Source organism: Meleagris gallopavo, chromosome 21, assembly GCF_000146605.3.
Source record: "Meleagris gallopavo isolate NT-WF06-2002-E0010 breed Aviagen turkey brand Nicholas breeding stock chromosome 21, Turkey_5.1, whole genome shotgun sequence".
In the NCBI taxonomy this organism is placed as follows: domain Eukaryota; kingdom Metazoa; phylum Chordata; class Aves; order Galliformes; family Phasianidae; genus Meleagris; species Meleagris gallopavo.
Window position 1 is genome coordinate 8,229,897 of NC_015031.2, and position 12,225 is coordinate 8,242,121.

At 44.9% G+C, this 12,225-nt stretch overlaps 1 protein-coding gene across 1 annotated transcript; it reads left to right on the forward strand.

Moving 5' to 3' along the window:
* The first annotated feature begins 6,482 nt into the window (after positions 1-6,482).
* On the forward strand, positions 6,483-12,213 carry LOC104913962 (clathrin heavy chain 1-like). Its single transcript, XM_019622009.2, has 7 exons — positions 6,483-6,722; positions 8,249-8,517; positions 8,608-8,769; positions 9,565-9,678; positions 10,077-10,250; positions 11,093-11,290; positions 11,961-12,213. Exons 1-7 carry the CDS (start codon positions 6,491-6,493, stop codon positions 12,210-12,212), a joined length of 1,401 nt encoding a protein of 466 aa, XP_019477554.1. The 5' UTR covers positions 6,483-6,490; the 3' UTR covers position 12,213.
* Positions 12,214-12,225: the final 12 nt, after the last annotated feature.

Genomic DNA, 12,225 nt, shown 5'->3' on the forward strand with positions numbered 1-12,225 from the left:
CTCGGCACGGAGGAGCCTTCGGTTCCCTCCCGGCGGCCTCGTGAGGGCCTCAGAGCCGAGTCTGCTGCGGGTTGGGGGGGCGGTCGGCGCGATGCGGTGCGATCTTACACCTGGCGGCAGGGCTGCACCCCGCGCTGCTGCGGCGGTTTGGATCTCGCGTCCGCTGCGGAGGAGTGGCTGTCTATGGAGGACCGTATAATGAAGCTCTGTGGGGTCTCCTGTGAGCGGCTTTTTGCGGCTTTCCTAATAGCCCCGCCGCCCCGGCTGTCACCTTATGTGAGTGCCACGGTCGTAGCTGGCTGTGACCGTGGTAAACGCTGACACAGCAATGGGTTTGCAGGGTTCCGGTGATGTTTCTCTCACCCAAGTAAAAAAAAACTTTCTGGCCGCCCTGTTAAAATTTATGATATAAATTCCCATAGCTGTGTTGTTGTTAGGGGCTGGTGGGCTCTCCGCAGCACGGCCCCAGTGTGTCACCACTGAGCACAGCCCCTCTCTGTGACAGGAGCAGAGAGCTGGTGTTGTGAGCTCCATGTGCGCAGGTGAAACTCAATTCTGTGCAGCCCAGCTCTCCATACAGCATTGTGGCAGCAGGGCACTCCTCTGGTGCATTATTAAAGATACAAACACTGCTTGGGACCCGATGCTGGGTCTGATGACATGAGTGCAATTACATAACGGGGCTCATCTGCCGCACTCCAGGGGTGCTGATAGGTTTCAGGCCATTGCGATTGCAGGACGTGACTGTTTGGGCTAAAGAGTTACTTATTTAACTGTTTATTCCCATTCCTACTTAATGAGGAACGTTGACTTAACCAGTATCTCTTACAACTGCCTGCATGAGCTGGTCTTTTGCAAGACTTGGTGCCCACCCTTCTGAGCCTGCCTATACGTGACTCTTGCCCGTAATGATTCAGTTTGGTGCAACTGCTGAAGTTCCTCATTTCATTTCATTGAAAAACTCAGGGGAAGTTGAGTTTTTGAGGGTGCTGTTTTTTGTGCTGAGGCATCTGATTTGCTGTTGGAGTAAACTTGGAGAGTAGGAGCATTGACATTGCTCTATTTTTGCTGTCCGGAATGGTTTTAGCATGTCAGGCTGTTGGTAGGAATCTCAGAGGACTTTAGTTATTGAATGTCTGGAGCTGTGCCTGACCTACTCCACGTAGGGAAATGCCATCCAGGCATTGGGCAACACTTGCAAGTTGTAGCTAATGTTTAACAGAGTAGTAAGGCACCCAAGCAGAGTCTTACTCCTGAAAAGGCAGGTGGTGGATATGAATGGGAAACTTCCCATGAGGCTGTTAGTGGAAGATGATGTGAATTAATCTCCAAGAATGACAATCAGTGCTGCGTGTGGTATGATAATAGCTATCCATGGATCCACTCCTGCAGGTCGGGGTATGGTCAGGCTGCTGTGTGAAGCTTGTCCTGATCTGCAGCTCCAACCCTGCTGCATTGCATATTGTGCCTCTCAGGGCACGCTGGCATGCGCTGTCGCTGCCAGCATCTTGCCAAGGTGATGTGGGAATGAGCAGGGAAGGGCCTCAGAAGCTCTGCACCATTCTGCTTCTGCATGCCGTGTCTCTTGGCTACGCAGGACTTCATGCCTTATACCCACAACTTGAACTGAAGAGTCAGAGTGCTCAAGTGAGATGTGGCTTCTTAGCTTCCCAGGTGTAAGGAAGCATTTAAGGCAGCTGTTAAATATAAAATCAAACTGTGTAATCAGGCTTTGTTTGCCAGGCTTGAGTCCTGTTACAGAGCTTTGAAATGTCAGCAGTTGCAAATATGTTGGATGTTATCTGTGTATGGTCTGTGGTAGGCGCCTGCCTTGCCACACTAACATCAACAACACGTTGTGGGGAAACTTTCCTTGGGAACTTGCAGGGAGAAACCTTGGGAACTACCGGACTCCGCCATAACATCTCAAAGTGAAAGCCTTTATTTAAAGTAACTATGAGGAAGGAGTCCAATGGGCATACAGAGGAAGATCAGAGTTCAGTATGTTGAATGATTGCAGATCTGGCTGCTCGTATCCAATGCTTAGTGTTTCCATAAGGTGCCGCTTCTGAGTTTAAGGGATGAAAGAAAAGCCCAACAGTTTGTGCAGCGAGGGGAAGTTGTCTGTGCTGAATGAGAAGGAACCAGGCAGGTTAGTAGGTGTTGAACTGTGATTTAGCTGAGCTATACCATCCTGAAATACATAAAAATTGAACTTGGATCGGGCATGCTGGTGTGACTGAGGACATTAATAAATATTTATCTGAGACTGGATGTATAAAATATATTCAGAATTATTCTGTAGACTTGTCTAGGCAGTGCAGAAACCCGCCAGCTCGTGTTATGTACTTGATGCTGGGGCAGAGCCACCCTTTCTAACTAAGGAGTGTGTTCCTGTGTCTGCCACTGGTGACACAAATCTGGCTGCCCCTTGTGTGGGTCCAACATTTGGTATTTGTTGGCATTTTAAGAAGATGGGAATGGAAGCAGCACTGCTGAGCCTAACGCTGTTATGGTGGGGCTTCCCCCTCTGCTTCGTGGACATGAGTTCCTAAAGCTTGGAATGTTCTGACAGAGGGTGTGGGGAAAATCTGTAATAAAGAATCCAGACGAGCTGGCGAGTGTGCGCGCCGACTAATTGGATAGGAGCAATTAGTTAAGCAGTTGATAAGCTAGGCCTCTCAGCAAGCCCCTCGCAGCGGGAAGTGGAGGCAGCAGCCTGTAGGGCTCTGTGCTGGGATGGGGGGAACCTCTCCATGGGGAGGTGGCCACAGCAGCAGCTCTGCCCCGGGCTGCAGGGCTTCTAACCCAGACAGTCCTGCAGTGTGTTGGTAGTGGTGGGCGGTGGGGGGCTGCCTCAGGATCAGGCAGAAAATAGGAAGGATGTAGAAGAAGTCTTCAGTATGATGGAGGTCTCTTATCTGTTGAAAGTATGACTTCCCAGTCTGCCTCGAGCTGTAATTCCCACCTTGCGGAGGTAAACATGGGCTGCTTCAGAGCTGTTAGCATCCTATGGTGCAGCTGTATGGTCACTACCTCCAACAGGTCAGCGTGGACATGAATCTTCTGTGTGACTCAGGTTTGCTTTGCCAAGTTTCATGGATGGAACCAGATTAGTGGCTGAAATGTGGCCGATTGCAATAGAACCAACGTGACTCACTGTGCACCAAAGTGCTTTACTTAAAAAACAAAACAACCACTAATAAACCTGCAGGTTTCTCAAAGGGCTGAGAATGCCTCTGCTGATGGTGCATCTCAGTGACGTGACTTCCAGCAGCCCACAGATAAGGGCTCTCTGGCTGGAGACTGCAGCTGTCCGTGCTGCATCCTGTTGGGTATAAAAGCCGAGGTGGAATGCATGCTCAGCAGTTCTGCACCCTTCCTTGTAGGCAGAGGGAAACTATTTGACAACTAAGCAAACTGTCACAAGAAAGCCAATGTTCCAGGAAGGGGTCATCAAAGTGACTGTTGTCAGCAGTTTTACTATTCAGTTTGATGTCAAACACGCGTGTGCTACCACAGCTTCCCTGGGTAAGTTACCCATACGTGAGGCACGTTGCAGTGAAAAAATCATCTTACTAATCAGGCTTTCATTTACTGTGTTAGAGCCATTCGCTTCTCAACACTGCCCAGATAAATGCCATCATGGAATTTGATGGTTCAGTGCAGCCCACAGTTGATTCAACTCTAACCTGGAGCTAGAGGATTCCTTCAGGACTGAGTCTGCTGAGCAGATCCTGCTGTCGGTGGCAATCCATCGATGGAGCAGCTCCTACGCAGAAACCTTTCTTTCATTGTGTTTTCAGAGCACTGCTGGAGCTGAGCTCTGCCACAAACTTTAGTGTAAAACAGCCTGACCTGGAAACTGGTTGCCCAAACACTCCAGCAGCTTCTGCTTTTGTGTCTGCGTGAAAGCCAAGGAAGTGTTTTTCATAGCATAACGTAGGAGTATTTAATGATTGCTTCTTTTTAGACTTGTTCCTGAATTGGTGAAAGCTGATGGACCTGAATGAGTGCTGTATTAAATGATTGCTTTTTTTTCCTCAATAGTAAGAGAAGAGGAAGAAAAAATCTGCTGTAAAATCCTTTTAGTTGTGAACTCTGGAGCTCATCCATGAAATAGTATTGAAATCTTTCTAATAAAAGCCTACTATTATGTTCCCTAGTAGTAAACTTAGTCTCTGTTTACTTAACTTTTAAACTCTTGTGCCTCAGTCAGCTGAACTTTAGCCTGTCTGGAGAAGGCAATTAGCAGTACTGGGGGAATAAGTGTGTGCTTGAGGAGCTGTGGGCATCAGGTCTGGGTGGAGGCAGGGGAGCTCCTGTAAGATTTACCAGTGAAGCAGGTGGCACTCAGGCTGGTGAAGCTCTTGTGTAATTGAGATTGCCACCAGCAGAGTAAGCCCTGTCCTGGTGCTTGATGCATGCACCTGGGTCAGCCTGCTGAGGCTCAGAGATGAAGTGTAAGCAAAAGGCCCTTGTGTGCTTAAAGAGCTTGCTAAAGGCCAGGCCTCCATCAGAAAGCTTTCCCAGTCTTGCTTCAGAACTCCAGTGGTAACTCACTTTTCTTTTTTTGCCCTTGAAAATCTCAGTAAGTTTAAAAACAGCACATCTTCCATGATTAACCAGGGCTGGATGCCTCAGGTGTGACCCCTAGCAGATGGCAGCTTCGTCACAGTTCAGATCTGTTTGTCCTGCAGTATCTACACAACTTCGATCCAGTGGTTACATCTAGACCTCCCAAGGTTTCTGCCATCTGCTCGGACTTGCTGCTTTGGTTTATTCTGCTAACCATGCCCATCTGAATGTGGTGCTGTGAGTCACAGCCAGGAGGAGTGCCTGATGCTCTCAAACTGCTGTCCTCGAACAAGGAAATGGAGCCCTTGCTGAATGAAGCAGCACTTGTTCAGCTTGCAGCTCCAGAAGGAGGAAGCATTGCATCCTTATGGGTGTCTTCCAGAAGAAACTGTCAGTTAGGTCTCCAGACCCTCTCTACCTACAAGGATACGAGCAGGTTGTGTGTTCAGGTGCCACTCTTGGGCCTGGAGAATCCTACCAATAATGGTGTGAAATGGAGATGTGAACCAGCTTGCTTAATCAGTTTTGCTTCTAGTCTTACCATCTTGCCAGAGAACCATAAGGAAATAGTGCTCTTTGAGACAAGGGACTTAATGCAGGGTGACTGTAGAACCAAACACAAAGGCTGAATCATTTTCCAGAAATACTCTCCTTCAGCACACTCAGGATAGAGCTGACTGGGCTCAGTGCTAACTGTGCTGGGATCTGCCATCTCCATCCCCTGGCTGATGCTGCCCATCCGTGGCAATGCCTGTAAGCAAAGCTTGCTCTGCTAACTCCATGCAGTGCAACTCAGCTGCACTCCTGTGTACTGCCTGAGAGCCAGGGCAGAGAGAAGTGGAGTAAAACACCCTCTTTATCCGGAGCTGCAAGTAGGCTGAGACAGCCTGGCTGGGGCGTGATCACCTCCAAGCCTGTGCAAAGCAAGGCTGATAAGGACTTGGCTGTTTCTTCGAATGAGAACAATGCTCTGAAGGAGCCATCACTCCCTGGGGGATGCGAAAGGGCAGAGTTCTCATGGCCTCCTTGGGAGCATGAAGTGTTGGGAGGGATGAATGCTCTGGTGGTAGAAAAGTGATGCTGTGTTTAAGGTGTGTGCTGCAAGCTGGATGTCTGTGTGCAGTGTGGAGTAACCAGTTTGGTTTTCCCTGTTAAAAATGGTGTAAATGTTGTTTCACTACTGCCATGTTGATACATTAGTCCAAAAGCACAATGAAGAGGCACCAACTAAACTGCAATTTATTGCAAGCTGTGCTAGAATTGTCATTTCACGGTTTACAGAAGCAGACTGGCTCAGCAGAAAAGAAGATGACTTGTGGATATCTTGAGTATTAAGTAAGGCTGTGATGAGCCATTTCTGATTGCAGTAATGTCCATCCCGCTGGGTAGATCTGCTTTCTCGGTGATATACAGCCTCACTGCTAGACAGGACTAGGCTAAATGCTAGACAAGTAGCTTTTTTTAACTCCACAAGGATAAAGATAAAGCTCAGGCACCTCACATGTGGCATTAAGCTTGAAATGGTGATAGATGCCAAGCTCAAATGGAGTGAGATAGGGCTCTGCAAGCAAAGCCAATGGCAGTGAGTACTGAAGGTGTGACCCAAGCACTGCTCTGGGAGCTGCCAAGTTCCATGTCCCTTAAACCATCTGAGGGGTTCAAAGTCTGAGCACTTGAAGCAAGTTGTACCAGCCCTTGTAGGCAAGGAATCAAATGCTCGAGCACTGCAGAGCTTCTCTGAGGAGCCAACTGGGTGTAACTGAGGGTGGGCAAGGATTCTTATATTGTGCCATTTATGGGATGTGTGCTTTTAGCTGTGCTGTTATGAAAAGGTACAGGAAGGCTTCCTATCTCCTGTATCTTCTGTGGACTTCACAGAAGCTTTTGATGATTATGCTGATGTAATAACTTAATGCTAAACTTTTTTGTTTTTCAGCTCCAAAATCTGGGCATCAACCCAGCAAACATTGGGTTCAGCACTCTGACGATGGAGTCAGACAAATTCATCTGCATAAGAGAGAAAGTAGGAGAACAGGCTCAAGTGGTGATCATTGACATGAATGACCCCAGCAACCCAATTCGAAGACCAATTTCAGCTGACAGTGCTATCATGAACCCTGCCAGTAAAGTCATTGCATTAAAAGGTATGCAAGTCCTGGTAAAGAAAGGTTTGAGGTAGCTGCAGAGCTCTCTGTAGTGCTAGTTTATGACTGACTTAATTCTCTCAGGCAGCTTATGTGGGAGGATGCCTTTCCAATTTTCCACAGCTTAATGGGAGCTCAAGTTCAATGCTTTTTCAGTTATTCTGAAAGTAGCTGGGTAATAATTTTTAGTTAAAGCTTGCTACTATTTTGTTGGTCATCAGGATGAACCTTTCTGCTTTGCAGTCAGAATGCTTACAGCTTCAGTGGAGGGAGAGCTGGAAGGAAAGTTCAGGCTTTAGACTAGTTCTGGGGCGATCTTGGAGAGAAGTAAGACCTGATCTCCTGAGCGTATAGGGTCTGTTAACTGAACTTCTCTTTATAGATTGGGAAACCAAGACCGGGGAGGAAGGGAAATATTCCTGAAGGCCATAGTCTGGCCTTGCTGGAAGAGACAGGTGCACTGATCAGTGCGTATTTGTTGTATCAGTCAGAGATAAGAGAGGGAAAACTACCCATGGGAGACTTGTTTAGTCCAGGAAGCACGAGGTCACCTAACTTGGTATCTCTGGCAATACAGTGAATAAACATGCCTCTGAAGTCTCCAGCGGTGTCGTTCTTTTCCTCCCAAGAGTCTTTGAATGTTCTGTTACTCTTAAAATGAATGTATTGCTCATGGAAATGTTTAAATGTGCTCAATGTTATGTAAGTTTGACTTTAATACTGTGCTACTGTTTTGTCACAACTTTAATGCTTTCTTGTGTGTGCAGATGGTGAGTTATCTCAATTGACTGTACTAGTTGCTGTCTTGTCTTATGAAAACAGAAAGCAGAATCAAATAGCTCAGGTTTATGGTGGACGTGGCTGATTAGGCATGTTAAACAACTGAAAGCCTGCCATTCTGAGGTTTTTCATTCACCATTCTGTGTAATTAAAGTAACCTGTCCTTTTACCTTTTAGAGCTTGTGTTGGTTGCTAGATTCCTTTCCTTGCACAGTTTGTGTTAGTCTGGTTTGCAGCCAGTAGCTCTGTGTATCCCGATAGTGTGACTTGAGGGTTTTGGTTAGTGAGTCTGAATTATGACAGCTGTCTAGCAGCTTGACTTTTCCATGTTGTGTTGTGTTATTCTTGAAACAGATGTGGGCTTCATTTTGAATGACACTGACATAGCTCTCCTCATGAACTCTGAGAGACTCAGCACTGCCATAGCCTGGTTTTGATGTACATGAGTATCATACGGCTTGTGTAGCTGAAGCTTTTGTCTTCTACCAAGCTCTTTTCCACATCTGTTTGGTCAGTGAATGGCAAATTCAGACCAAAAAGCACATGAATACGTGGTGGTAAAATTAGGAATGCAGTCTGGTTAAAAGTAATAATTAATTACTAAATGATGCTGCCAATATACAATAGCATGGTCTAAAAATGTCACGATAGATTAACATCACAATGCAGCTCTTCTACTTTTAACCAGTGCTTGAAGTGACAGGTGGAAACTGCAACAGCCTGGCTAACAACATTATGTTTTCCAGCTGGAAAAACACTTCAAATATTTAACATTGAAATGAAGAGCAAAATGAAGGCTCATACAATGACAGATGACGTCACCTTCTGGAAGTGGATCTCTCTGAATACTGTTGCCCTTGTAACGGATAATGCAGTTTACCATTGGAGTATGGAGGGGGAGTCCCAGCCTGTGAAAATGTTTGATCGCCACTCTAGTCTTGCTGGCTGCCAGATCATCAACTACCGTACTGATGCGAAGCAGAAATGGCTACTGCTAACTGGAATATCTGCACAGGTAGTTCAGCTTAGCATGACAAGGTACTCAGTGACGTTAACTTGTGTGAAATTGCTGGGCTGCATCTGATTGTTGTTCTGTCTCATCTAGCAAAACCGTGTTGTGGGAGCAATGCAGCTCTATTCTGTAGACAGAAAAGTTTCACAGCCGATCGAGGGGCATGCAGCTAGCTTTGCACAGTTCAAGATGGAAGGAAATGCTGAAGAATCCACTCTCTTCTGTTTTGCAGTAAGAGGGCAAGCTGGGGGTAAGGTAAGACTTGGTTCTAAATTTGCTGTAGTCTTCAAGTCTTCAGTGGCTGATCCTGATCACCTGCTTTCAGGAAACAAAGTGTTTTAATAGACCAGGTTGCCATCAGAAAAAAAGTGAAGAACTATCTGTTAGTCTGGATGCTGCTTCTGTAGTGTGTATGAAAACTGGGGCATGCATAGGTTCACAACAGGACTACCTGATGTGGAAGCCTGTTTCCAGTCATGAAGTGAGGTGGCATGTTGTGACTGCAAACTAGTTAGCAGCTTGAAGGGTGTGACTCCCAGTTTCACAAGTAAAGCTGAAGTGAAAAGTTGTCGTAATCTCTCTGCTGATTCCCAGTGTCAGACTTAACTTCCAAATTACTGGATGAAAAAAATGAAACAGTGATGTTGCCACAGTCTAATGCCAACACCAGAATTATATGAACTACTGTAAGTGAAAGTTGAAACAAAGTAGAACTAAAGCTAGGTTCAGAGAAACATTTTCAGAGCTGTCTCTGTAGAATGTGAGCCAAGTTGAAAGAATGCATAAAAAGTGACCTAAGAGAATCCTTAAGCTTCTAAGTAGCTAGAAATAACTAAAGATCATGCTCAAATCGTGTCATGTATGGAGCGTGAGTACAGTATGCTACACCTTACACCCGTGCAGATGTTCAGGAAGACTGGTTTAGCTCTTCTGCTTGCATAAGCTTTGGATTTAGGTTTGGCAGCAAAAGAGTTGCCATATCTTTATTGTTAAATCTCTTGTTACATGCATTACATGGTAACTAACAAACTAATCTTACCTATTACACAGTTGCACATCATCGAGGTTGGCACACCACCAACTGGGAATCAGCCATTTCCAAAGAAAGCAGTGGATGTCTTCTTTCCTCCTGAAGCACAGAATGACTTTCCTGTTGCGATGCAGGTATGATAGCCATACACAGGAACCAATCTGCAGATTCTCTTTGTGGATATGACTGAATAGCAGGGCACTGGGAACCAGATGATCAGTATAAACCTGAAGCTTGGCACTAAACTTAACTAGTGTGATTTCTACTTCTGCTTCAGTAGTGCTGAAGTCAAAATGGGGACTTAAGCAGTGTGTGAAGATAGCTCATTCTTATTTATAGAACAAATATCCGTGTATATTGAACAGACTTCCGAGCTATTAAAGCCTTAGTCTACTGTGAGAGTACTCAAATATTCAGTAAAGATGTAGCAGCACTTTTAGTTCTTTTGAAGTGATGTAATTATATGATTCTCAAAAGCATCTAATCATTTTATTCAATGCCAAAGTTGATTTAATCTATTCCTGTCTTGCAGATCAGTGACAAGCATGATGTGGTGTTTCTGATAACAAAATATGGCTATATTCACTTGTATGACCTGGAAACTGGCACCTGTATTTACATGAACAGAATCAGTGGAGAGACCATATTTGTTACTGCACAGCATGAAGCAACTGCTGGAATTATCGGAGTAAACAGGAAGGGACAAGTAAGAAATGGAAACCACTTGCTTAGCCAATCCCACTGAGCCTTAATGATAAGGCTACAGTGTTCATATTGGTACTTAAGTCTTCACAAATGAATGAGACAGAAAACAGAGGGAGGACTATGGTAATATCAGTTATCTGAACATTAGTGCAGCTTGTCTGTCTAATAGTTTTTTTTACAACTCAGGTTCTCATTGCATAATTATAAATAAATATATTTAATGGCAATCAGTGGATCTAAGCACTGTCCTACTGTGAGGACAGGACTAGAATATACTTCCATTAAGGTAGATGATGCCTTATTACAGAGCACACGTTAATGCAGTCTTAATACACTAACTTGAAATTCTTCATTCAGGACTTCATTTGTGACTATGTTGTGAGCCCCAATGAAAACGTGCTAACGTGTCTCCATATGTATCTAACTTGGTTGAACCAGTCTGCTGACATTATACAGCTATGCCTCAGGACTGAACTATCTCACCTGTTGTTGCTTGTGTTAGTAATACTGAGCAGATTTGTTCCTATTTCATCCTCTAGTATTGGTTACTTAAGATGCTGAGTTACACATTACAGAATTATGATACTTAGAGCCCTGTTATTTCTGACTTTTATAAACAGTTCAAACAGACTGTTACTCGCCACCCTTGATGCAGTAAATGGTTAAATAGAGGTTCTTTCCAACTAGAGGTATGTTTCTCAAATAATGGCAAAGCTTTGCCATTATCAAGGGAGGGAAAAGCTTTCAGTGTATGCTATAGCTTTTGTTTTAGAGATGAACTTAGCAGTTGGCTTTCTTCTTATATTTCAACTAACTGGGAGCTTTCCTTGATAATTTATTCAGGTGTTATCAGTCTGTGTGGAAGAAGAGAATATTATTCCCTACATTACAAACGTGCTGCAGAATCCTGACCTAGCCTTACGAATGGCTGTCCGCAACAACCTGGCCGGAGCTGAGGAACTTTTTGCCAGAAAATTCAATGCATTGTTTGCACAAGGGAACTATTCAGAGGCAGCAAAAGTGGCAGCTAATGCCCCAAAGGTAATGGTTGAGCATCCAGAATAGTACTGGTCTCTGTTGGCTTAAGCTTCGTACTTCAGGAAAGTTCACTAGATTTCATTAGTGGCAACACTAATCCTCCTGTCCTAATGCAGTACTTCTTAACATACCTGTGAAGAACCTGTGCATGATGTTCTGACAGTTCTTGTATGCCAGAAGGTTCTAAAGCTGGGATAGAACCCACAGAGGGTGAGAGGGATAATTGAAGCAATGTCTCTGTGGCTTAATGTTTCTAGTACTTACTTTAGTCCCCCCCAGTGATAGGAAAAGTCTCTGTGAGAGGACAGCCTCTAGCAGGGGCCATACCTGGAAATAGGGTAAAAAAGAGTGACTAAGAGAAAAGAGTATTTAGCATGCTAAATAGATGAGAGGAAACTGGTTGCAAGGACAAGGATGTCTTAATTCTATAGGACTGTCCTCTGAACTTGAGTCTAGTATCAGTAGCAATACATATTTAATGGGCTATTATTGCACTTCTTCTGTCAAAACATCTCCAATGCAGTGTTCAGCCATACTGCTTCTGACAATTTTTCTGGGTTGGAAAAACATAATGTTGCCATAGTAAGCATTTCTAACTTCAGCTTTCTGGAGGAACTCTTGCCAAGCCACAATAGCAGAACAGAAAACTGAAATGCATCTCTATTTCTGGCAGGGAATTCTGCGTACTCCAGACACCATACGCCGTTTCCAGAGTGTTCCAGCACAACCAGGACAGACTTCCCCTTTACTCCAGTATTTTGGTATTCTGCTTGACCAAGGGCAACTGAATAAGTACGAGTCTCTGGAACTTTGCAGGCCGGTGCTTCAGCAGGGACGCAAGCAACTTCTGGAAAAATGGTTGAAGGAAGATAAGGTATTTTGGGGATGGATACTTTTGGAGACTCGAAGGGATGTAACTGCCTAAAAATGCCTTTTTT

Coding starts and splice junctions, on each gene's coding strand:
- LOC104913962 (XM_019622009.2), top strand. CDS start 6,491: ATGCTAAACTTTTTTGTTTTTCAGCTCCAAAATCTGGGCATCAACCCA. Junction 6,723..8,248: donor TAAAGTCATTGCATTAAAAG/GTATGCAAGTCC, acceptor TATGTTTTCCAG/CTGGAAAAACACTTCAAATA. Junction 8,770..9,564: donor GAGGGCAAGCTGGGGGTAAG/GTAAGACTTGGT, acceptor CCTATTACACAG/TTGCACATCATCGAGGTTGG.